General features: G+C 36.3%; 1 protein-coding gene across 2 annotated transcripts in view; it reads left to right on the forward strand.

Moving 5' to 3' along the window:
* The window catches only part of LOC114340546 (glutamyl aminopeptidase-like), a 278,341-nt gene that overhangs the window by 223,703 nt on the left and 26,704 nt on the right, over positions 1-27,934 (forward strand). For both annotated transcript variants that reach the window (XM_050645533.1, XM_050645534.1), the window contains exons 10-11: positions 18,264-18,376; positions 22,822-23,031. In XM_050645533.1, coding sequence (XP_050501490.1) covers positions 18,264-18,376; positions 22,822-23,031 — 323 coding nt within the window. The remainder of the gene's footprint in view (positions 1-18,263; positions 18,377-22,821; positions 23,032-27,934) is intronic.

Genomic DNA, 27,934 nt, shown 5'->3' on the forward strand with positions numbered 1-27,934 from the left:
AACTGGCGCCAGTCGCACTGGAACGACAGTGCTGGCATCATGTAAACGCTTTTTTGTTCCAGTCCAGCGCTGTCTGCCAGCACTGTCTCGAATAGAAGGCTGGTCTATTTTTCGTGCCAGTGGCACTCGTCCGCGTCCCCTCTAACCCCGTGCCAGTGGTTGTAGACACGTGTAAACACAGCGTTCCAGTCGCTGGCGCTGTCGTACCTGTGGTTTCAGTGGCCGTATTAGGATTTTTAATAAGAGTGCCAGTGAGATTGGCGCCAGTTACTGGATACGTGTAAACGAACCTATCCAGCGCTGTCTTAGTCAAGCACTCGCATTCCAGTGAGACTGGCGCCAGTTACTGGATACGTGTAAACGTTACTTTAAGCCTAAGGCTTAAGGCTTAATTAAATGGCATCAGTGGCGGCCCGTGAGGTAGTGCCATAGAGCCATGGCACTACCTTGCTAACTATCCATAAACATATTTTTTATCTTCAAAACTTTTTAATTCCTATTAATTTTTTTGTGTGTATTTCTTTTGATCTTCATAAATTATATAAAATATGGCAACTATGGGCGCAATACAATCCCTGCCGGCAGCGGAGAGTATTCGACAGGAGAATCTCCTTCGCGCCGAAGTCAGTACTGGCACGAGTAAAGAGAGAAAGATTTTACGAGCATTATATGTAAGTGACAGAGAAAGAGCTATATTGGACTATTAGAATGTCTGTGCCAGGCACGAGGGTATGAAGCCAGGTGTATTTATTTTGAGTTTATTTACGTGCTGGTTTGTCGCTTTATAAGTATATTTTCTGTTAAAAAGTCTTTGTATTTATAATTAAACTTTTAGTGCATCATGATCGTGGGTATTTTGATAATATTTTGATTATTTATTAAGTTTAATTTATTAATTGACAATAAAGATTGACAAAAAAATTTTAAAAATTTTTTTGGTGGTTTTCGCTAGAAAAAAAAACTACAAATGTTATAAGGTGTTGTGGAGCTTTCGAGTTAGCTTTAAGAGGTCACGACGAAAAAGAAAATTCAGAAAATAGGGGCATATTTAAGGAGCTGGTCAATTTTAGCGCCGAATTAGACAACGACTTAAAGGTTCATATTATTCAAAGTACCAGATCTTTCAAAGGTCTACCTTCTCCGGACATTTAGTTGCTTCTAATTTATTTATGTCGGAGAAGTTTTCTGCTTATAAGCATCAGTTCTCCGAATCATTTCTTAATGAACCATGGAGACAATTTTAATTTTTAAGCAAAACTCGGTTTAAAACTGAATTAGAAGTAGGTACTGTATTAGCGAGACGAATTAAGTACTACCTCTGGGGCTGTTTCGCTATCGGTTTTATTGTAGAGGGAAGGTTTAAAAAGCACATTTGAAGAAACTATTAAACTTTTAAGTATTTTAGTTACCATTCCTATATCAACATCTGAAGCAGAACGCTGTTTTTCGATGTATATATACATCGAAACCTAGTGCTTTAGGTATGCTATCTGCAGAAAAGCATTTTGTAAATTGTATTGATAATTTTAATTATAAAGTCATTGAAAACTTTGCAACCAAAAAATAGAAGAATGAACTTCATATATCGTAAACTTTAAAAGTGACATTACAAAAATTTGTGCATGTGTGTGAATAATGAAATAGTATTATTTTTATAAATTGGTAAATAGAGACTAAATCGTAATAACAATTTTCAAGCACTATCAGCAGTAAATGCTGGTGGTAGGTTAAGAGGATTTTATTATTAATTAATTTACGGAACTGTTTTGATCAATGTTGGACAATTGCTTGGCACCTCAGATCAATAAACTTAAGATATGTACCTACATAAGATAAAAGTATCCGCGCATATTTTTTTTAGTTTTTGTTGTCAGTATACCTTTTTTTGACAATATCGTGAATCCGTCACTAAAAATTTTGGCGGCTGCCCGAGTTGTGGCACTACCTTCTTAAAGTGGTACGAGCCGCCACTGAATGGCATAGGTAATAGGGCAGAGGCACCACTTATGGCCACTACCCCGCCTATGGCCATATCGCTGTGATTTGTAAGATAATAAGCATGGCGTCCATCAACCAATAACCTTGAAGCTGCTAAAACGTCAAATAATTCTATAGGAAGTGGGAACAGTGACAAAAACCTACCTAACTGATCAGTTTATTTTATTGTTGATGTTTGAGTGGTAGTGTGTTGCACGTGCCAAGCTAACTAACAAATTTTCATAAGAAACATATCTGAAATCATCCTTTTCAATACAATACTATATGATATTTTTTCTGCACTGGAAGTGCTAGATAAGGTAAATAGACCCTTTTTATTTGATATTATTTATTTTTCATTATAATTAATAGTATGAAATTTGAAAAAATGGCGGAGGCCATAAGTGGAAACCGAAAAATCACTATTTACCTACTTATGGCCAACCTGCTGGCCACAAGTAGGTAAACGAAATCCACTTATGGCCAGTTTACTTTTCTACTAATGTAGCATGTTTACATAGGTATACCTACTTTATTTCTTTTAGTGAAAATGCCAAACGCACTGAAGAATAATAAGAGCAGAGTAGAAAAGGTAAAAATACCTAAATTACAGTACTCACCTTCAAAAGTAAATTTAGCATTAAATGGCATATCCGAAGGAATGCCTGTGGCCACAGCCAGTCGTGAATTTAAAGTTCCGAGAACTACTTTGCGTAATAAAATATCCAGAAAGTCTTCAAGAGATTCAGTGCACTGTGAATTCGACTCTCACTTGGGAAAAGAAACTGAAGACCTCCTAGTTGAATGGACATTAACTTCTGCGAAGATGGAGTTTCCAATTGATAAAGATTGGTTATTGCGTTTAGTACAAAAACTTGTTCGAGAGGCAAATATTAAAACTCCTTTTGCCAATGATCGACCACGAAGAAAATGGTATTATTTCTTAACAGGCACAAGCAACTTTCCCTGAAGAAAGCAGAATACATTCACGGTGGTAGAGGTGCAGTAACTGAAGAGAAAATAGGTAAATGGTTCGACGAGGTTCGTATGAATTTAAGTGATATGAGTGCTACCAGTATATTAGATTATCCAAAAAGGATTTATAATATGGATGGAACATATTTCTGTTTAGCCCCAAAAAGTGGTACTGTAATTGGACCGCGAGGAAAACACATCTACGATGAACGAACTTCGTCAGATAAGGAAAATGTAACTACGCTTTTCACAGTTAATGCAGAAGGAAAATTCGCTCCACCTTTAACAATTTTTAAATATGACCGGATCCCGTCTGCTATGTGTAAAGCAGCTCCTAAAGGTTGGGGTTTAGGGAAAAGTCAAAGAGGCTGGATGACAGCAGAATGTTTTTTTGAGTATTTTTCGAACATTTTTGTACCCTACTTAAAGGAGTCTCTTAAGATCTATATTCAGACTCTTCTTCGGAAGAACATGAAGACTGGGAAGAAACTGGTAGCAGTGAAGACGATGTTGACTTCGTGGAACCAGAACAAGAAAATATTGAAATGCTCGATACCGATGATCTCAAATTGGGAGACTTTGTGCTTGCAAGATTTAAGCAATTGGGTAAAAGATCGACGACAACATATAAATATGTTGCCCAAAAGTATAGAAGATGTCCTTTCATCAGAAGAGTATGAGATACAATGTTTCAAAAGTGCTAATGAAGAGAAAACTGTGTTTTGTCCTTTAGAAAATAATGTTTGCAGTATAGATAAAAACGATATTTTAGGAAAACTACCCGATCCCATTGTCCAGGAACAAGGAAGAAAATTTAAGACTATTTTTCCAGGAAAACTAAACATTTATGAACAAATATAAAATCATAAACACTATTTACAACATTTTTCAATACTTTTTAACTATTTGTATTACCAGAAATTTATTTTGTTTTACCTATTTTTGTAGTTCAATAAATATTTAAACATATAAATATCAACTTATATCTTTATTTGTACCTATTTTTTGGGTGGCCAAAAGTGGGGAAACTGTATGGCCAAATGTAGAAACACATGGCCAAAAGTGGGGATTTTTGTTGTTCAAAATATAAAACGATATAATATTTTCATTTTAAATTGAATCCTTATGATCATTTGATTTCCTAGTAGAGCTAATTCGAAAGTAAAAATAGCATTGAGCGGAAAGATTTTATTCGAATCCTTCATGTTTCTCAAGAGAAAAATAATAAAGAAAGTTCTTAAAGTGGCCATAAGTGGTGCCTCTGCCCTATATTAAAAATGTATGAAATATTAAAAATGTTAAGTTTTCAAAATAAAGGTCTCTATGCAGTTGGCATCTACTCCATCAAATAAAATCATGGCGCTAATATAAAACAGGTACTCTCCGCCTTCATACACGAATGTATAAAGATCTTCATACATAGTGTGTACAGAAAGTCATTATCTCATAATGCGTATGAATCGTAGTAAAGCACTAGTATTTTACTATACCAAGTGTATATTACTGTTTAAACATTTCATCAGATTTAGCCATACGGATCACACTTCCTCTAAGGGGAAAATTGACTCATTCCAGATACCTACGGTATCAAAAGAATTTAGCTCTGGTGGGACTCTTTCCGTGTTATCGAGCCCTAGGTGACTTGGTATGCAGGTGTATCTCCCAAAAATTTTCGTAACATCTGGGTGTTGCGAGTAGTACCTACAGCTTTCTGCATGGTCTTGTAAAGATTTTCATTTAGACCCAGCCTTTTTATGCTTTCGAGGAGGTTCTTCGGAATGACTCCAGTAGTAGACATAATAATAGGTATTGTCTGGGTACTTTGCATTCTCCATTGTCTTCGTATTTGAATTTCCAGATCTCTGTACTTGGCGATCTTTTCAGTAAATTTACTACGTAGATTATTGCTGTTAGGTGTCGCCACATCAATTAGTGTTGTTTGTCTTGTTAATTTATTAACTAGTACGAGATCTGGTCTATTATGAGCCACTGTTTGGTCTGTGAGCACAGTGCGGTCCCAGTATAGCTTGTAATTGCCATCCTGAAGCATACTGTCAGGGACGTATTGATAATATGGGAGATGGTCAGTTTGGAGAAGTCCCAGCTTAATAGCTATCTCTTGATGAAGGATTTTTCCCACTGCGTCATGCCGTTCCTTGTATTCAGTTGCAGCAAATGCCTGGCAGCCCCCTGTAAGATGTTGGATGGTTTCTTGGGCTTGACATCCATATCGGCATCTGTCGTTTTGAACCTGAGGGTCATTGACGATATATTTCAGGTATTTTCTGGTTGGTATAACCTGATCCTGAAAGGCCAGTAATGAACCCTCCGTTTCAGGGAACATCTTTCCTGATGTCAACCAATAGTTCGACGCTGTATTGTCGACATAGTCTTGTTTGACCTCATTGGGATGTTGCCCGTGCAGAGGTTTACCCGTCCAGGTGCACATATTTTCGACTTTAGTGAGGTGGTTTATGCGCATTTCTGGTTCCCTCAGTTTGATCGGTGTTGTGTCATCTACTGCGCAAATAGCGCGATGTAGAGTAGATGTCTCAGCTTGCATCTGAAAATAGGTTTTTAAATTAGCAATTTGTTTATCTAATTGCTGACCTATATCTATAAGTCCTCTTCCTCCTAGATTTCGTGGTAATGTCGTTCTTTCTACTGCAATTTTAGGATGGTGTTTTTGTGCTTTTGTGAGGTGTGTTCTTACTTTTCGCTGAAGATTCTCTATGTCCGTTTTTGTCCACTTAACAATGCCAAACGAATAGCTAAGCGCGAAACATGCGTAGGTGTTTAGTGCCTTAAACTAATTTCTACTGTTAAGGTGTGAACGAAGCGCTGTTTACCCTTCGTATAAACTCCACAGCTATCTCAGTTTTCATTTGCTTATGGTCAATTTTCCGCGCTTGCTTTACTCCAAGATATTTATACATATCGTTTTCACCCATGGCCTCCATGTTCTGGCCATTTTGCATATCGAATCCTCCGGGCTGTACTTTTCCTCTGACTATATTTAAAATACGGCACTTGTCTAGTCCGAAGTGCATACTAATATCATTTGAAAAGGATTCTACAGTTCTTAGCATCTCATCTAGTTGGTTTCGAGGGAAGCCATTAATTTCAAATCATCCATATACAACAGATGATTAAGCTTCGGCGCGACATTGTTGTTATTTTTGATGCTAAAACCTGCGTCAGTGGAGTTCAATAGCTGAGAACGAATCTCCTTGGAACAGGCCCCGGCTGATTGCGATATTTTCAGTCTCGATGTTATTTTCACCAGGTATTTGAAGATGAATCTCTGTGAATTTGAAGTGAATTTTGTCTTCCACTCTGTCATTATATGCTTTAAAAAGGTCACTATATTATCATCGACTTTATATATTTTTAATATGTCTATAAGCCATTCATGCGGCCTTCTGAGTCAAAGGCCTTCTTGTAATAAATAAAGGCAGTAAATAGGTTCCTTTTTATTGGAATATGCCTGATTAGAAATGACTGAGTCGATGATAAGTTGTTCTTTGCAACCCATGGAACCCTTAGCGCATCCTTTCTGTTGAGGCTCTATGATATTGTTCAGAGCACAGTGTTGGTAGATACGCCGGGCTACACATAATGTGACCAATTTATACAAAGTTGGAAGACAAGTAATAGGGAACTTACACATAATAATGTTCAGTTTTGTTTAAAAATGAGATTTCCAAAATTTCACGCTTCAAAAACTGGTAATAACTTAGAAATACAAATTTAAAATCTGCTGCGGTATAAAATAGTTCAAACGACCCGTGACGTCACACAGTTCTTCTTTTTCTTCTTCCTTTATTGGGTTATATCCCTCAGGATAATTCGCCCAGCTTACACCAGGGAAATACTCTGGTCTTGCTCTGGGCAATCGAATATTTCCAAATATATATGCTAAAGCCTCAATTTTTTTAAATATATATTAGTAGGAACATCTTCCTATAGGGCCAGACAGTCCCTACAGGAAAGGCAATATTATAACATAAGGGTTAAAACTTTTATCGTTTGGAGGTCTAATATCTTTTTATATCTTTATCTTCTTAATTTTTTTAATTCAAAGTTGGGAATTGATTAATTTATAAGTTAAGTTTAGCTAAGTTAAGGAATTTAAGGATCAAGTTAATCCTACGTGGATTAAGGTTGGACATAAGTCAAATTTCAATTGGGGTAGGGATATTTGTTTTAGCTAATTCTTTATATAGGTCAAAATTGGGTGACATATTTATAGGGCACTCAGAAATCAGATGATTTAAGGACCCAACTTGGCCACAGTCACAATATGGGTTGTCTTTTACTCCTATCCTGAATAGGTGAACTGGAGTAGCACAATGACCTGTCCTCGTTCTAATAATGGTGGTTATATGTCTTCTGTCTTGGTATGCAAAATTGTGGTACCAGGGGAATTTATCTATCTGACCTACAATTTTAGAGTAAAATGAATTATTTCGATTTTTCCCCTGCCATTCTTGCTTCCTGACGTCACATAGTTTTATTATATAATTATGATTATGGTTATATTTAGGTATATTCTTCTTCTCCTTCTTTAGTTTATTGGCCTCCACCGACTTGGGTATTTGGCCAGCTCATCGTCGCGGAATAAGGGAAAAATATTTATATTCTAATGACATTTATCGTATGTCATTGTAATAATATATACCAGTTTGTTGAGATTGGAGTTTAATACAGTTTTTGAAGGAAAGGAAAGAAGGTTTACTATGGAAAATAAAACCATTTTGTAAAAGTACAAGTTTTCTATGAATAGTTCAAACGATCAAAAACACTTGTGACGTCACATAACTATATTTTCTACTGACGTTTATAATGTCTAATCTAAAATTATATACAATTTTGTTTACTTTGTTGGAGCAGAATGTAAACATATAACCGGATGACGTCACGACGCGTTTTGGGCTGGCTGGTATAATTTGAATTTTTAATCTTCTTTAGGGGCCAAACGAAAGACAAACAAAACTTTTTTATCTTTGATACATGTTTTAAATTATGTTCTGTTCTGATTTATAACATTTTTTTCGAATTTAAAATTTTATGCTAATTCCCTATTGGGCGGTATTTGGCTGGATCTTGGGTGTTATTTTGATCCTTCGGTATTAAATAAGTACGAGTTAGAAATGATGGTGTTCTCTGCGGATTAGAAATAACATTATTAATTAATGTTGATAAGCAATCATGAACACTCAACTTCTTAAGCCAGAAGTTTTGAACTCCGTCCAGGAGATTTCCAGTTATGAAGCTCTCTGATGATATTTGAGACTCCTTCAGTGGTGTAGGGTTCGTAGAGAGTAGCAGTGTAGTGTTGGCAGTTCTGTGTCGTATCTTCTATCCATCCAGCATTGTTGTTAAGAGCAGCTGGTGTGGAAAGTTGATTTCCCCAAATCTCATGAATTTCTTCTTGGCTTGGGTAAGACTTCTCGAGATTTTCTGCAGTGGAATTGAGTTTTCGATAAAACGCCTTCTCAGCAGTCTCAAAAAGGGCATTGTCGGATTTTCGGTTGTTACTCACTTTGTACCTTCTTAGTCGTCCTGAATAAACGGAGAGTTTTTGTTTTAATGTATCCAGGCACTGTTATGCTGTGTTGTTTTCTGGATCATATCTTGGGTGTCTTGCAGTACTCAGCATTATTTATTTAGCTCTCCTGATGACTTTTCTACTTCTGACACCTCGTATATATTCTGTGACTTGACCAATATCCCTACGCAGTAATTAAATCTTTCCGAGCAGTCTTTTTTCCCAGGGTGCAATTCTGTTACGAGTCCTTCCGTTATTAGTACCCCGTCGTGTTCTGATCTTAATGCCCATTACATTAACAATTGCTGTTGCTGCACAGTACATTAGCATGTTCAAATATTCTAATGTGTGGACTTCTACGACATAATTGGGTAGGACTTCAGTGTTCACAATTTGTAACAGCGCAACTAGTTTCTTACAAGAGTTTACTCGTGGTAGCGGTGGTCTGCTAAGTGGGTTTGTTCCATTAAACTCCTGTACGGCACGTGTCATTTCGCTTACTAGGTTATTACGTAACTCGTTGTTTTCCTGCTCTGTATTGTCAGGTTGAGTTTCTTGTATGGCAAGCTCAGTAATCTGCTCATGAACTTTATCAGGGACTTGATCTCCAATTACTGCATGGTTATGAATCACCCGTTCTACTTCGCTTTTGATGGTATTGCGTCTAGTCTGTGGGATAAGGTTGTTTCTTAGAATTACCCGGTATTGGTCTGATACTCGTTGCTCCGATACTTGAATATCTGAGTACGTATTGCAAAATTCGGCATACAGCTGTTGTCGATAGCCGATTGTTTCTTGAACGAGGTTTGTCACCTTGTAGTAGAAGCGCAAAATGTTTTTATTGATGAGCACAGTCCATTTCATGTGCTGACTGGGTCGTCCCGCTTGAGTGAGCGCCGGCTGATGTTCCAGCGCAGCACCTTCGGTGGGTGGAGCTCTTGTTGTTTGGCTCGCTTGTGGTTGTGGTTGTGGTTGGGCTGTCACAATATCATACCAAAATTCCAATACGGATTCCAGTCAGGTAAATCTACTAAACATGCATTAATAGATTTCACTACCAAAGTTACTCAAACCATCAACGATGGTTCATTCGCCATAGCCACATTTCTGGATGTGCAGAAGGCTTTCGACCAGGTCTGGCACGACGGGCTTGTTCGGAAACTTCTGGATATCGGGCTACCATTGCAATTTACCAAATACACTCCTACCTCCACAACCGTACTGTCAGAGTTAAAATAGGCGATCAAAAGTCCACCCCCTTCACTCCACAAGCTGGAGTTCCCCAGGGTTCAGTCCTAGCACCGCTGTTGTACATCATCTACAACAGCGACATCACTAACCAAAATATCCCAGGTACTCGGCTGTTTCTCTATGCAGACGACACGACTCTGCTCTCAACAACCTCTCGATACAACCCAAGACTCCTCTTCAGAAGAGCCCAGGCTCTGTTGGACGGCGTCGGCGAATGGTGTTGTAAGTGGAGAGTCACGCTGAACGCGAACAAAACAACAACAATTGTGTTTCGCGCCCCTTCTGTGTCAAATAGAATCATACGCAATGAAGACGACCAATATCCACTGAGACTGTTGGGAGAAAGGCTTGTTGTTAGCCCGACTGCGAACTATTTGGGAGTACTGTTCACCAGGACTCTCAACTGGGACGCAGATCTAAAGGCAACTTTAGATAGGGTAAGGAACAGGGCCAGACTTCTCAACGCTCTCTCGGGAAAAATTGGCAAGACACACAAGAAGACTCTCATTCACACTTACAAGACCTTTATTCGACCCGTCATGGAGTACAAATCATGTATCTACTCTCTTTGTTCAAGACAAAAACAAGAGAGGTTGTTGAGAACAGAACGCAGAATCTTGCGTAGATGCAACTATGAGCACTGGCGATATCCCTCAAACGAAATCCATAACATCTCGAACACCCCCAAAATCACCGAGAGAATAAACTCTCTGAACAGGAACTTCACAATCAAAGTAATCAACGGCCCCCCTTCCGACACACAAGAATCTCTCAAATGTTCCTGTTCATCTTGCGGCCACGTACTCCACCGAAAGCCCAAACGCAAAAAGATTCATGTACCGTCCGCTCTAATGCAAACATGCATTGACGAACTCCCGGTGGAGTACGAAAACATCCTTGAGGCTACCCCGTTAGCCTACCGTACCCACCTCTAACATTTCCTCTTCCCTACCCCGAACAGGGAGAAGTTGGTTTTTTGCGGTTTCCCAACTTCATTGCACAATTATACCTGTTCGTCCCAAGAAAATAGCCGCAACTATTTTCTCCACTCGAACGCACACTGTCCACGCTGCGCTCAAAGCCACCTCCTGACCGCCGACGAGGGACGCAGGTTCGCCTGTCGTTGTACAATGGTTTCTAGGGAGACTGGTCGAGAGCAAAGCACGGACAGTACACGTAAATGTCTATGGAACCAACAACAATCCATCAAACTTTCTTCTCTGTTGACTTCTTAGCCTTCTGGACACCACCGTCCGGCATAACCCAGGATCCAAGAACACCAGGACACGGCGCTTGCCCCAGTGTGTTTTTCGGACTGTTTGCTTTTGCTGCCAACACAATACATTCACCTCAAACCCTGAAGAGGACAAAATCCTAAACGGGGAAGCACATTGAACGCATTTCTTCTAAACATTATCTAGACAAGCAAATCAAACAATGTGGCTGGCTGGTTGGGCTGTAGCTGATTGTATGACAGGGGCCCGCCTCCTCAACACCCTGCCACCGACGTCCCGCATGCTGTTACGTCCGGCGTCGGCTCCAGACGTGCCCTGGCGATCCCCAGGCAGCGATCCTAAACATAAATTATTAATCTCCATTCTCATGGGTGTGCATTTTGTACCTACTCCCAGGTGTCAGTTTTTGTTCCACGGCAAGTATCCCTGCTATCCTCTGGGCATTGGCGCTACGAATACCCAGAGAGCATCCCCCATTCGCAGGGGGCCGCGCCTGATAGAAGGACTGACAAAAAACTCCCACAGGAAACATTTCATTATTACTATAATCTTATAATTTGTCAATTCATCTTAAAATACTAAAGGCAATGGGTAGCCGAGGTATACCTGCGGTAATATGCAGATGGGTATGGGCATTCCTGGAGAATAGAAGAGTAATATCCACTCTGGTCAAAGCAAGAACAGGTAGAGGCTGTCCAGATGGAGGATTTTTGTCACCTCTACTTTGGGCCACTTTGGTAGATGATCACAAAAAATCTGTTCAGAATAGACTTTTACTGTCTATCATACGCTGATGATATTGTAATACATATTGCAAAAAAACAAATTGTCAACTACACAAAAAATACATCATTACAAGACCTAAAACCACCGGTGCTGGAAGGAACAGAAATTTTATTTGCAAAGGAACAAAATACCAAGGGGTACCTTTTTGATCATATGCTTACAGAAAAATAGTATGTCCTTGGGCAGATGTAGAAGAATATGCGGTAAGATTGGGGGCTCAACCCCAAAATGACCGTATGATTATACATAAGGGTTACTACTAGACCAATTATAACCTACGAGTGTGTGACGTGGTGGATAAAGACGCAGCCAGTGGGAGCGATAAGGCGGCTAAGTAGTTCACAAAGGTTCGCATGCCTATGTGTTACGAAGGCCACTTTAGATTTCCCGACAGGTCTATCTAAGAAGACACAATTTTCTAGGCGGAAATAACGGCAATTCATCACTACGTGGGATAAATATAAATGCAGAAAGAACGTAGCGTTCAATTGCCAGACAGCACTTAAGGCACTCAATTCTGTAGAGTTTAATTCTAAGATAGCCTGGGGTTACATGGTTGTCCAAAAAAAGCTAGGAGACCGTAGCAAGGTTGCCGTAGCCTGGGTACCAGGGCAAGAGAGTCATTAGGGCAATGAAAAAGCAGATGAAATGGCCAAGCAAGACTCATCAATGCTATTCGTCAGTCCAGAAACTTTCTGTGGCCAGTGGACAGCTCACAAATCTCTGAAATGGTAGAGGAATTCACCAAGACAAAGGCAGGCAAAACAGTTCATTGCATAACATTCGCCAAAATTTACGACATGCCTAATAAGCTAAGACAGGAAAACAGTCAAATCCATGGTAGGTCTGCTAACAAGGCACTGTAAGCTGAATAGACAGTTGAAACAGATGGATTGGCAGATGATGACCTATGCAGATTTTGTCACCTAGAAGAAGGAAAGGCAGAGCATATTTTATGTTAGTGTGACACCCTGGTACCCTGTGCGGTTTTTTGCATTAACCAACGAAAAGCCAGGAGTAAAGGACTACATGGAAGGTTAAGTCTCGAATTGATTAGACCTTTTAAAAAGGGGTCAGTCTAGGCAGCATTTCCCAACCGGTGGGTCGCGACCCACTAATGGGTTGCGGGCAGATTTCAGGTGGGTCGCGGCGTGGCTCTTACAGTAGCTGAGTAACATACAGAGTACTTGTATTTATACCACGTGTATATACCACGAGTACTTGTATTTATAACTCACGCCATTTATTTGGTGTCTGTTTCTGTTTTTGTTTTGTTTGTAGTTTTTATTATTTTTTGTTTTTTATTGTATTTTTTATTTTGTATAAGCTTTGTCCACAAATTGGAAAAATTTTTTGACAATAAAGCATACCTTAATTGCTTACCTACTTACAGACCGGCTTTTCCCAAGCGCCAGTTCGACAGATTTTCTCCCACCCGCTCTCTTACTCGGACCCAAATACGCATTTCTTGTTCTCAGTCTGTCTTAGTCTGACATGAGCCCGAGTAATAACATACGACAGTGGTTTGATACTCTTTCTAGCGTTGTTTTCCTTTAAAAGTAGTGAAGTTTTTATACTATTTAACGATGGAAAAGTGGTTCTTGTGTTAAGAGAAAACTGAAATCTAATGGCGAAGGTGAGCTTAATCGTCCATCTACTAGCAATGACGCTAAAGTGCCTTAAGTATTTTTAAATGAATGTTAAGAAAGGAAAGAAAATGTTACGAAAATATTGTCCTGTATACCTTCAATAGGGATTCGCGTTCATAGGTACGGAAGAAGAACCTATACCCCAATGCACCCCTTTGTTTCGAAACTTGGCTAACGAAAGTGTGAATCTTTCAAAACCTAATTTCAACCACATTTCAACTAAACATTCAGAAACCTTAAAAATATATCTTTGATGTTTTTTTCAAAGAAATGACTTCGACCCGGTCGAATATGGAGAATGTAGCGTCGGGGCAAGGTAATAAATAAAATTACCATGGCTATAGCCAGGCGCAGATACAGAGGGGGGTCAATGGGTCCTTAGACCCCCCTATTATATTTAGTCTATAAATAGTATTTTTTTACATTTCTACAATTTTCCCGCCTTCACCAAAAAAACATCACTGTTATAAATTATCATTTTGTGTAACTATTTGACGCAGAATGTTTAATTTGAATTATTAATTTATGAAACGATATGTTTTACACATTTTAAACAATGGACAGTATGTTAGCCTATGTGACAACATTAAAACTTCATTCAATATAATTTATTCACTGTTGTAATTCGGTTTGGGTGTAGAAAAACTAGCGGTATTAAAAGACAATCAGATCCAAAACGACTATGTAATTCCGATATGGATGTATATCCCAAGAAAGCATCCAATATCTTACCGGGGGCTGCCAGGCGTTTGCTGCAACTGGCAACTGGCATGACTCAGTAGGAAAGATCGTTCATTAAGAGATAAATAACTATCAAAGTGGGACTTCTCCAAACCAACCATCTCCCATATTATCAATACGTCCCTGAGAGTATGCTTGAGAATGACAATTATAAGTTAAACTGGAACTGCAGACCAAACAGTGGCACATAATAGAACAAATCTCATATTAGTAAATAAATTCATGAGAGAAACAACACAACTTATGTGGCAATACCTAACAACAATAATCTGCATGACAAATATAACGAAAAATCGCCAAGTACAGAGATTTGGAAGTACCTACCTAGACAATCTCTTAGTCTTTCTGCTCTGGAGTCATTCCGAAGAACCTTCTAGAAAACATAAAATAGTTGGGTCTGAATGGACATCCCTATAGACGATGCTGAAAGCTATACCACTTTCAACGTCCAGATATACACGAAGATTTTTGAGAGATACCTACTCCAGCAGACCCGGTCACCTAGGGCTCGATAGCACGGAAAGAGCCCCACCAGAGCTCAGTCCTTTTAATACCGTAAGTATCTGGGATGAGTGAATTTTTCCGCTTAACGCCTGTTGCACGCTTAGTTACTCATTTGGAGTTATAAAATGGTCAAAAATGGATATAGAAAGTCTTCAGCAGAAAACAAGAACAATTCTCACAAAGGCACAAAAATATCATCCACTTAGTGCAGTAGAGAGAACAACATTACCGCGGTATCTAGGAGGAAGAGGACTTATGGGCATAGGCGAGCAAGTGGACAAGCATGTTGCTAATTTAATAACCTATTGAGATTGGGACGTATTGATAACCTTGTTATCAATACGTCCCTGGCAGAATGCTTGAAAACGACAACTACAAGCTATACTGGGACCACACTGTGCTCAGAGCCTTAGAGGGAGCATGAACCGTATGGCTAAATCTGGATAATAATATCTAATATTTTCGGGAAGTCTAGCCCCCCAGCACCCCTATTAAGAATTTCTAGATCCGCGCCTGGCTATAGCTAATAGCAAAAAATAGCGATCCGCACACATCAGGCGAGACCCTTATTTTGCCCGGGGCAGAAATAATTTCGTCACTTCTGTTTGACGAAACAGCAGGTCAACAGATATGTAAAATACCCCTATACTACAGTGAAACGTAGAATCGAGGAAATGTCTGTTAACTTAAAGGAGAGTTTAATATCGGCTATGAAAGAAACTGACTTTTATTCTTTACAATTAGACGAAGGTACAGATAATGTTAGGTCACAAATGTGATCGGGTCACAAATGAGGAAGTCCTTAGAAGAATGGGGAAGAACCGAGAAGTACTAACCACCATCAAATCTCGAAAGTTGGAATACTTTAGACACATTATGCGAAATGAATCCAGATATAAGGAAAAATATTTGGAGAGCGATGTCCAGGAAGAAGAAGAACATCCTGGATAAAGAACCTCAGAACCTGGTTCAACACAACATCTGTGCAGGTTTTCCGCGTTGCTGCAGATAAAGTGAAGATTGCCATGATGATCGTCAACACTCGTCACGGCTAGGTACCTACATCAAGAAGAAGAAGACAGATAATGTTGACAAAAATAATTTGTTATGCTTAGTAAGGTTTAGTTTAACTGGATCAGTTGAAGAAGAAGTGTTATTTTGCCACACACTAAACACCACTATAACTGGACAAGACATTTTGGATTCCTTGAATAGTTTTATTCGCAAAAAACTTACGTTTTGAAACCGTTTTTCATAAATAACTTAAAAAAATGTTATAGAAAAAAAAATTGTAGCTAATAAAAAAACAAAGAGATTCGCGTCGGAAAGACCTATATAAATCCAATAACGAAGGGAATTGAGCAAATTGTAAAATTTCCTCATCTTCTTTAGTCTCAGCATCCGTTATGGCTTGCAAATTTTAGAAGCCTCGGAGGTGTAACCAGAGAAGGTTCCCATTGTTTTCAATCTGGTGGGATGTAGAGTAATATTTTTGGCGTTATTTTATGTGCTATTAGATTGAAAACTTAGTCTTTCGCTAGCAGTTGCCGCTAGGGCATCTCTGCCATTTCGTTCGTTGCAATCCGTGACTGCACGCCGGGGTGTGTCCTGGTTGGGTCAGAGAGAGCAGCTTATGTGCCTCCTGATAAGAGACTAATAAGTTTCGAAACCGGTAGGGGTGCTTGCGGCACTATCTGATTGAATGAGAATATGATACGGCTGTAGTTTCGTGTTGCAACGAAATTGAAAACGGTTATTCATTTTTTTTAATAAAAATGTCATTTTCGATTTATTCCACTATAGACCTGGATAGAGTATACTGAAAGGGTAACAAATCAATTGGATGTTCTGTCAGACAGAATACATGGGACGTTTCCGTAATCTGACGCTCCAAATTTTTAAACTGTTCCACAATTAAAACTTCCTCTGCTCCAGTGTTCCCGTACATCAAAGTTTGTCCGACTAGACACCGTTAAGCTATCAACAAATTTTTAGCTTGCTATTAATCAACTTTTTTTGATACGCGGGATCCAGGCCTATATTTCTTTTTAAACTAAACATTCCAAACCGGTCAAATCACATGGATCGTATCAATTATACCCAAGTAAAGTTAATTTCAAGTGGGAAGCTATTCATTTTTATAATGCCGCTTCCGCATTGGTAATTTTTTCGTGCGTACCAGCTGTTCGTCGCTAGTGATGAGCAAAACAAGAACAAGACCAAGACCAGGCTAGTCTTGGTCTTGGTCTTGTTCTTGCAAGCTTGGTCTTGGTCTTGGTCTTGCAGCTAAAAGGCAGTCTTGGTCTTGGTCTTGGTCTTGCACTAGCCGGTCTTGTTCTTGGTCTTGGTCTTGCTGCAAGAGTCTTGCTGGTCTTGCTTTTTTGGTAGTAATAATTTGAACCAAACAATTTCGAATAAAATGTACATTGAAATAAATAAAGATGTGAAGAATGAAACTATATTTTTTGCTTTAAAATTTTAACAGAATGTAGAATGTAGTTTCAAACGGATACCAATTTTAACATTATACATTCACCTAATGACCTAATTATTTCTCTCTATATAAAGAGATTAGAGTATATTTTTATAATGGTAATGTTTATCAGTAGGAAAAACCTGCATTTACAACCCTTGTTGCAATTGCCGGCCTTCGGTTGTGTCACGTTGTGTTTTGCATGCTGTCGATACCTGCCGCCTGCCTACAGACCACGTCTTGAGTCTGAATTATTGTTTATTGCCCCTGTATTTTAATAAAATGTTAAAGAAAAAGAGCTTCTTAAAGGTGCCACAAATGGCCGAGGACCTTCAAAAACGGATTTTACGAAAAGGGATAAACGGTTTATAGTTGTTAACAGATAATGATCTGCTCCTTTCACTCGAACACTGTAGTATTTATCCTAGGAGGGTCAAATTTAAGAACATAAATTAAATTTTTTTAAGAGAACACAAAAATCAAATATTTTTTACTCTATTTAATCATTATTTAATATAATTAACTTTTTTTTATAAACTAACTAAAACATACTTTTTAGTAAATATGTACATATTTACCATACCTATTTATAGACCTAATACTATAACATAATAACTAAACCTAATGGGGAGTTATAAACGCTTAATTCTGTAATTTGTTATCTTGCAGTTCTTTAATTTTATTTAAACTACATTGCTCTCGTAACACGAGTTATTCGCACTTTTTATTTTCACATATTTTTGGATTGAATACCCATTATGACATTTAAAAAGTTGAAAATATTCGGATGTGGGGAGTAAAAACTAGAATGTAAAACACACTGAAATGATGCGCATGCATTTCAAGTGCGGCACATACTATTTGTACTACTGGCCCTTTCTGGGGAAAACCTAGATTCTTCCAAATAGTTTTCAACTATGAAATCAGTAAAATTTTTTACACGTTTGTCATCCGGGATTTTCACAAATAATTCAACTTCCAACTTTCGTTGATTGTAAAAAATTAATCCAAAAAATAATCCAAATTTGGTTAAATCCAAATTTTCATTAAAATCGGTGTTGATTTTCGAAATTCCAGGGTTTTACAATTTTTTACCGCTGATGACATGTTTTTATTTACAGTAAGACTTGAGGAATCTAATGCGAAATGGATCATTTTTAATCCTGAGGGGAACCAAATGTATAAAACTATATGGTCAACTAATCTATGGAACAAAATCATCAGCAACATTGAAGTAAGGCATTAAAACTCTTTCTCTGGAAAGTATCGAATTACTTCATTACTATTACTACTAGCATTGTATAACTAGACCATTGTGTAAATAAACAATGCTACTAGGTACTACACTCTGTGCCAAAATTAACCGGCCACCTTAAAAATGGGTCATTTTTATTGTCTTATATCTCCTAAACCTGTTCGCTGATTTAAGTGATTTTTTAATAAATATGTTTAGCATTAGTCCGTTCTTTAACGGTAAAATATTGCAAAACCTCTAAATTTTAAAGAACCGCTTGGATTGACATGAAATTTGGCATACACATAGCTAACAAGTCAAAGAAAAAAAGTGATATTGTGCCGATATGTGCTTTTGCCCTGGGGGTGGTTTTCACCCCCTCTTGTGGGTGAAAAAATATTCGTCCAAAGAAAGTCAGGAAATGGATAAACTGGCTAATTTTAAGTAACTTTTGTTCTATACAGTTTTTTCACTAAGTCAATACTTTTCGAGTTATTTGGCAGTGAATATGTTCATTTTTTCAACAAAATAAGCACGCTTTTAGACGGTTTTTCGCAAATAACTCAAATATAAAGTATTTTGTCGAAAAAACATTCTTAGCAAAAATATAGCCTGTAAAAAATTTAAAAAAAAATGGTGTGTATATCACGTCTCTACACCTAGTAGAAGCAGAGTTATAGCTAATTAAAAATAGGTTCATATTCGTGAAATTCCAAATGGAATACTTTAACGTAAAATAACCAAAAATGAAGCACATTTCAGGGAAAACTCATTACAACTTATTTAAAGTGTTTAAAAAAAAGCTTCATTTTTGTTTTATAAAAAAAATTCTAGCATCAAAATTAAACAAGTTACGCTCAAAATAAAGTTAGTCCCTTTTGGTGTTGGTAAAAAAATCGAGAAAATCACCCCCTAATTAGTATCTTAAATGAACTTAATCGTTACGACTTCACAAGTTTATTGACTCATGTATATATTCTTTATATGATCTGTAAGTTTCATCGGTTCAAAGTCCTTATTATTGAAAGGGCTGTAGTTAAAAGGGGTTGAACGAGTCAATGATCACGAATGTATGCAAATTTAGAAACACCAAATCTCAATCAATTTTCGTCTAGCAGAAAAACAAAAAAATACATGATATTCAGAAAAGCAAATCTGACTTTTTTTGTTTTTCGAGATTTTTGGTATCTCTAACAATTTTTAAGTTATTTTGAAAAAAAGCATATTTTTCAAAATATAAATTTTTAAAAATTTTACTTTGAAACCAAATTTTTTCAAAAATAAGCACTTTAAATCGATAAAACTTACAGATCATATAAACATAACATAAATAAAATAATTTGTGGAGCGGTAACGATTAATTTCATTTAAGTTGCGAATTAGGGGGTGGTCTTCCCGATTTTTTTTGCAAAAACAAAAGGGACCAACTTTATTTTGAGCGTAACTTGCTTAAATTTAATGCTAGAAACTTTTTGTAAAAACAGAAATAAAGCTTTTTTAAACACTTTAAAAAAGTTATAATGGGCTTTTCCCAAAAAGTGCTTAATTTTTTGGATATTTCACGTCGAAATATTCTATTTGAAATTTGGTGAATATGAATCTATTTTTCATTGGCTATAATTCTGGCTGTACGAGATCCAGAGACCTAACGTGTACACCATTTTTTTACTTCTTTATAGGCTATATTTTTGCTAAAAACGTTTTTTTCGACAAAATACTTACTTTTTGAGTTATTTGCGAAAAACCGTCTAAAAATGTGGTTATTTTGTTGAAAAATGAACATATTCACTCGCAAATAACTCGAAAAGTGTTGACTTGGAGAAAAAGCTCTATAGAACAAAAGTTACTTAAAATTAGTCAGTTTACCCACTTCCTTACTTATTTTGGACATATATTTTTTCACCCCCAAGAGGGGGTGAAAGTCACCCCCAGGGCAAAAGCACACATCGGCACAATATCACTTTTTTTCTTTGACATGTAAGCTATATGTATGCCAAATTTCATGTCAATCCAAGCGGTTCTTTAAAATTTAGAGCAAAAACCGTGAAAGAATGGACTACATTATTCCTTTGCAATATCGTTATGATAATATTGTTGCTAAACAGGTAAATTTTCATTGTATACCGGGTGTACGAATCAAACTGTGTTTTTTCTTAAAGTTTGCATCACCCTGCGGAATATTCTAGCATTTGTAAAATACTGAAATTAAAACCTGACCACAGCTAGCTAAACTACTTTAACAACTAGACATGTTTTTTATCAATACAGGGTGTTTTTAAAAATTTTTGGTTAAGTATAAAGGGTAATTCTGCATGAAAAAATAATGACTTTTTATTTATAAACCTATGTCCGCAAATGGTTCGTTTCGGAGATAGAGGGTGTTGAAATTTTTCTGACAAACTGACGATTTGTTTATTGCTTTAAAACCTGTTGAGATATGCAAATGCAATTTGGTGAGTTTTATGACGTAGTTATTGCATATTTTTTGACATACTTACAATTAAGAATTTAAAAAACACCAGAAGGTGAGTCGCCAGACATAAAAGGTTGGGAACCACTGAGCTATAACCATACATAAGTATAAAGGAACAATATTATAGCTCGAGTAATAAAAAAGATTTTTTTAAAACATCGAGTAATAAAAAAGACTTTTTTATTACTCAACGAGAGCAACTTAACAAGCACTTATCTAAATTCTCGGAAAATATCCTATTGTCGTATCGTACTAGCTTAACAAATCATAAATGTTCAGAACTGAAGGGCAGTTCATATAATAAATAACATTTTCTGGCATTTTTGTTTAGATTGTTTGGAATATTAGAGTTTACAGAAATATCTGAATCATTACTATTTAATTTTTTTGAATTTATTTTCGTTATAAAAAAAGTATTATCATCAGTGGCCTGCTTTTGGGTTCCGCTATAATCGGCCGCCCGTGTGCGATGCACACTTTGCACACATGGTAGCGGCGGCCCTGTGCGCGCCAATGGTAATTATGCATGAAAAAATAATGATAGTTTGCTTTATAAACTTATGTCCGCAAATGCTTCGTTTACGAGATAGGCGGTGTTGAATTTTTTCTGACAAACTGACGATTTATTTATTACTTTAAGACATGTTGAGACATGCACATGAAATTTGGTGGGATTTAAGACGTAGTTATTGCACATTATATGCAATAACTACATCATAAAACTCACCAAATTGCATTTGCATATCTCAACCGGTTTTAAAGCAATAAATAAATTGTCAGTTTGTCAGAAAAATTTCAACACCCCCTATCTCCGAAACGAAGCATTTGTGGACATAAGTTTATAAAGAAAAAGTCATTATTTTTTCATGCAGAATTACCCCTTAAACTTTGCCAAATTTTTTTAAAAACAAGTTGTATTGATAAAAAACATGTCTAGTTGTTAAAGCACCTAACTTTTTTATTATCCAACATAAACGAATCAATCGTTAAGTTTTAATTTGAGTATTCTATAAATGCTAGAATATTCCACAGTGTGATGCAAACTTTAAGAAAAAAACACAGTTTGATTCGTACACCCGGTATACAATGAAAATTTACCTGTTTAGCAACAATATTATTATAGTGATATTGTCAAGGAATAAGGCTATAACGTATTAAAAAAATCACTTATATCGGACAACAGGTTTAGGAGATATAAGACATCAAAAATGACCCATTTTTAAGGTGGCCGGTTAATTTTGGCCCAGAGTGTATTATGGACGGTACCCCGTCAAAATAGCCTCGTCAAAAAAGCTCCAACAAAATAGCCCCGACATAATATGCACACAAAATAGCTCCGACAAAATAGCCTGCAGACAAAATAGCCGCGGAATAATAGCCCGCCGACAAAATAGCCCCGACAAAAAAGCTCTCCCTTCAGAATTCATCATGAAATAATTGGTCTTTTCAAAGAACCCAAGTCTTGTCTTCTTGGAAGTTTGAACATTTAAGTTAAGCGAAAATCAATGTTTATTTATGATAAAAACTATTTTTTCAGTTTTCGGGCAACAGTAAAATTCATTTTAAATTAAATAAATTAAATACATTCTTCCTTTTTGTCAAATAATTTAAATTAAAAAAAAGTTTTTGGACACCTTGTATAAATAATTATGTAATTGTTTATAAGAGGCTGTTTTAGCCGGGGCTATTTTCGCCGGGGCTGTTTTGACCGGGGCTATTTTGTGTGCGATCTATTTTGTCGGGGCTATTTTGTTTGCGAGCTATTTTGTCGAGGCTATTTTGTGTTCGGGCTATTTTGACGGGTCTTTTTTGACGGGGCTGTTTTGACCAGGCTGTTTTGACCGGGCTATTTTGACGGGTCACGGGACATCTAGTTAAAACGTTCGAAGTCTTCTGATTGTCTCTATCTATTTTTGTTTGTAAAAATTTTAGACTAGTGTATTAATTAAATTATCATGTTTCTTCATTTTAGTTTATGGATTATTCTACCACAGACACGGTTATTTCGGACGCCCTTTATTCATTCCAATTCAATAAAATCAAATGTGAAACAGTAATACACCTGATGAAACGGTTCGGAACAGGACACAAGGAAAGATGGGAACTTTTCTTCCCATTATACGATCATCTTAAAGAAAACCTCTTCTGTCATAAATATACTGAAGAATCGAAACTTTTGTGGGTAAGATTTTTATAAAAAAGAGGTTTGTTTGAACTGGAATTATATGAAAAGTGGAAAAGCCAAGTGCAATAAATTCGATAATAAAAATAAATGGGAACCTGTTCAAAAACTAGATAACATAGAAAAAAAAACTAATAAATAAATAAATGAGGGCTCAACATAGTCATGTCGCCAGGCAGGGTACAACGGCCTCCTTAATTCAGATGGACTTACCCAAGTTTTTTTATGTATTTTGACCCGTAGAACACGAATTTTTGGGTAACAGTTGATCCAGATGTCGATAAGATTGTTATAAACAAAGAACTTGAGGAATTACATAACAGCGATTTTTCGCAAAACAAAACATTTTTTGTATTTTTTGGATGATTCTCAACAAAAAATGGTCCTACAAGTTTTTTCGTAGGATTCACAGTTTTCGAGATAAACTCTGTTGAACTTTCAAAAAATCGAAAAAGTGCAATTTTTGAACCCGAATAACCTTTGATTAAAAAATAAAATAGCAATTCTGCTTACTGCATTTGAAAGTTCAAGTCAACTTCTATCGGTTTTGATTATTTGCATTGCTAAAAATTAAGTTTTTATTTGTTAAACAAAGCTATAAACACATAGTGTTTCCCGTGCGTTTTAATGTACTTAATCTACGTAGCGTAAAAATTGTCTGTATGCGCGCCTACTCGTTCGATTTCCAATGAGAAATGCATTGAAAACATCATTTAATCACCATGTGTTTATAGCTTTGTTTAACAATAAAAAAATTCATGTTTAGCAATGAAAGTAATCAAAACCGATAGAATTTGACTTGAACTTTTAAATGCGGTAAGCAGAATTGCTATTTTATTTTTCAATCAAAGGTTATTCCGGTTCAAAAATTGCAATTTTTCGATTTTTTGAAAGTTCAACCGCGTTTATGTCGAAAAAAATGCATCCTACGAAAAAACTTGTAAATCCATTTTTTGCTTAGAATGGCCCAAAGAATACAAAAAAATTCGACATTCGGATCGACTGTTACCCAAGAAATTCGTGTTCTACGGGTCAAAATACATAAAAAAACTTGGGTAAGTCCATCTGAATTAAGGAGGCCGTTGTTACCCCCACTGGCGACAGGACTAACACGTCGATTGGTATTTTTATGTAAGACTGGTCAATATCAACTTTCTTTTTCCAAATACAACGCTTTATTAGGCCTAGATCCCGCGTACCAAAAAAAAGTTTATTTAGCAAGCTGAAAATTTGTGAATAGCTTAACGGTGTCTAGTCGGACAAACTTTGATGTATGGGAACACTAGAACAGGGGAAGTTTTAAGTGTGGAACGTGATTTTAATTGTGTAAACTGTAAACTTGTGTAACTTGTAACTTAAAAAAATGTTTATCCGACACATATGTCGGGCATTTTAATAAGACCGACACGTAGAACATGTCAAATGACAGGAATTATGTTGGTGATAAATAGCAGTCTGATTAAACCTGCAACCTGTTCTACAATTCCCTTCCCCTGTTTCAGTGTTCCCATATGGATAATTCGATGTAAATATCAGGATCGAATTGTTTTCGAATGCCCCTTTGTCCCGATCGACGATGATAAATAAATGTTTGAAGTGTGAATTAAAAATATGGTTTTATTAACAGCTACTGATAATTACACTATAGTTGTTGGTCAGGTAACTTTCTATAAGTAATAAACTGCCCTTAATGACAGCTACTAATAATAATTACACTCGGCGTAACTTCGAACAATATGACTTACGCACTTGTTAATGAGGTAACTAAAATAGACTGCGACTCAAAATAGTCCCTTTGGCTAATTTATAATCTCATCAAAATATACAAATCATCAATAACTTGCGTGGTAACAAGAACAATGAACTTAGGGAATTCAAATGGAAATACCACGATTTGGCAATTTATTTAGGTTGCAAAAAGTTCACTGGGCTCTAGTAATTAAAATATTCTCGATATGTTTCCCAATGTTTCAATTATATACGGTGAAACTATAAAAGTTTTAGGAAGTTAAGGATAATGTGAGATTACAAATTAAGGGATTGATTTGAGATTGGACATTAAAGTTTGTCCGACTAGATACCGTTAAGCTATTAAGAAATTTTCCGGTTGCTATTAATAAACATTGTTTTGGTACGCGGGATCCAAGCCTATAATATATTATTCAATTTTTAGATAGATATCTTAATTTTCTACAACACTTTAAAGAACTATAGTCGGAGAGATAGAAGCGGATTTTGTGCGTAATAAGTAATATGGAAAAACTATACGGGGATATGTTGAATTAGTTGGGTACATAACTTTCCCCCACGGGCGGAAACTAAAGTGGGGGATGAGGGTAGTTTTAAGGGGTGGGTCAAAGTCGCGGTTTTTATTATTTTTGTGACGTTCATGATCGAGATACTGCATCAAAATTTGGGAATAAGTAGACCACGAGATAACTAAGTAAATTCCCCAGAGGCGGAAACGAAAATGGGGGACGAGGGTAGTTATAAAATGGTCAAAGTCGTGGTTTTTATTATTTTTTTTGTGACGCTCATGATCGACATATTTTTATATTTTATATTTTTATACTCGTTTGCCTGCTGTTAAGGTTCGCTACACCATTATCTTTGTTTTGTAAGAAAATAACTTCTAAGGTAATGGATTCGACCGTTACTTAATGAAAGTTCATTTTATCTAACAATACATCCATAATAACTTATGTTTGCTAACGTTATTTGGATTTTGTGTTTCCAAATAATCCAATATTATGCTTCCGGTGTTGTGTTCGTAGTATTTATCATGCGTCCCAAGTAAGAGAACAGCTTCACCACTTCAAAATTATGGTTACCAATATTACAGTTGTGTCCTATGTTTCTGATTCTGTAGTCCGTCCCTGATACCATGGTACCTACTGAGCAGGTACAGGCTGGACAGGCTGGACTCGCAATCGTTTCTTACCATCTTAAATATTCAATTCCTCCAAGGATCAATTCTTCCTAATTTTCACGATCTGACATTCTCAACCTACAATCTATTCCGCCAACTTTGGTTACGTCATCTCACTGTCTTGCATTTCTCCAGTCTCTTCTGCTTGTTCTGCCTCTAGATAATGATCTCTTTGCCCAATATTTTGCTTTCTGTTCTGATTAGGCCTATCCATCTAGATTTTAAGGCAGCTATTTGATTTCCTATATATTGAACTGTCTTATTGCGAATCCATGCCTTTGTTTTTCTGCCTTTTAGTCTTATTAAGGAATATTCCTGTCCATTTTTCTTTGGTTAGTCTCAGGTTTTCTATGTTGGCTTTTTTAATATACCAGTTTTGAAACGTTAGGTCGCAGTGTGGACAACGCATTAAGGTACACTTTTGAATTTTGTTTTATAAAAGAACCTTAGAGACTGGTCGTAACTTGTACATTCACTATGATACTTCTCTTTATGTCTTCTAGATTTTTTTAAATTTATTTGAAGGAGTTTTTTCACCCAAATATACTCTGGAAAATATATATAAAAAAAAAGAAAATAACAACTATTGTATGGAGTAATGACCAACGTTACGTATATCATATGCCAGCTTTTATATCTGGATTGACGAGCAATACTTATTTTTATCTATATAATTTTACATATTTTATATATTTTTACTTAAATAATATGATGTGCAAAATAATTTTTAATTGGTTTCTGCTAATGAGTTTGCTTTTTTGTCATTAAAGTAGAAAAAAATTTAAATTTCACTCATTAAATCGTTATCGTCCAGTTATCGTCTTAATTATTTTAACTTTTAATAACCGTCGACTAATTCTGAATGATTAATAAGTTGTTAAAACATTTTATCTGTAGGGGCTTCTGGAATGCCTTAAAACTATCGAATTTCATTCGACCATACCTACAAATTTTGCATTATTGTGAAAAAATATTTGGACATATAATTTTCTTTTTTATTCGAGCAAATTGCATTTCGATCAATTTTCATGTCTAGCAATTCATTTTCGAGCAGTTGATTTTGAGTAATTGATTTCTAGCAATTGCGTTCAAGAACTGATCTAGAATCACAATTATGACAGGTTATCTAAACACACTAAGGTGCAACGAAGTTCACCGGGTCAGCTAGTATATACATAAATATATATATATATATATATATATATATATATATATATATATATATATATATATATATATATATATATATATATATATATATATATATATATATATATATAAGTAATATTGGCTACAGGGTTTTCACTAGGAAATCGCTTTTGGTGTCCATACATGGGTAATAATAACGTGCACAAAATGATATATGAAGCATATTAATAAAGGGCATTGTGTGTGAAGGATTCCAAGAAAATCATTTTATTTATTAATTCTTCTTTTTTTGGGTAATTCTTCTTTTTTTGGGGTGATTCCGGGGAACAAATGGGGGTGCATTATTCAAATTTATAAATAACACCAGTACATGGGTAATCGCTGAAAGTCGTTTTACTCTAGCATAAACGGTTCAGATGGTATAAAAAGGGATTTTTTAAAATGTAACACCCTATAATTAAAAAAAGGGCAATTACCCTTAAATGAAGCCTATACCAAAAATCAATCAATTATTTGTGAATAATTGCCGCAAGATTTCTTCTTAATTTCCGTTACAGTTAGGGAAAAATATATATTTTCTAAAAACATCTTTTTTAAAAACTTGTCAATTTTGGGGCGCCACCCCCGCTAAACGGTGGATGATAGACAGATACTGTCGGAAAATAAATCGTAGAAAATATAGTCCTCTTCATATTTTTATAAAATAAATTTTTTGTAAAAGGTACAGGAAGGGCTACGTTCCGCAAAAACCACAAATTACCCCCTTTAAAGGGGTGAAAAGGGGGGTTCCGGGGCGAAATTTTTTCAGAAAAAGTTAGTCTTATA

The sequence above is a fragment of the Diabrotica virgifera genome, chromosome 3 (genome assembly GCF_917563875.1).
Source record: "Diabrotica virgifera virgifera chromosome 3, PGI_DIABVI_V3a".
NCBI lineage: Eukaryota > Metazoa > Arthropoda > Insecta > Coleoptera > Chrysomelidae > Diabrotica > Diabrotica virgifera.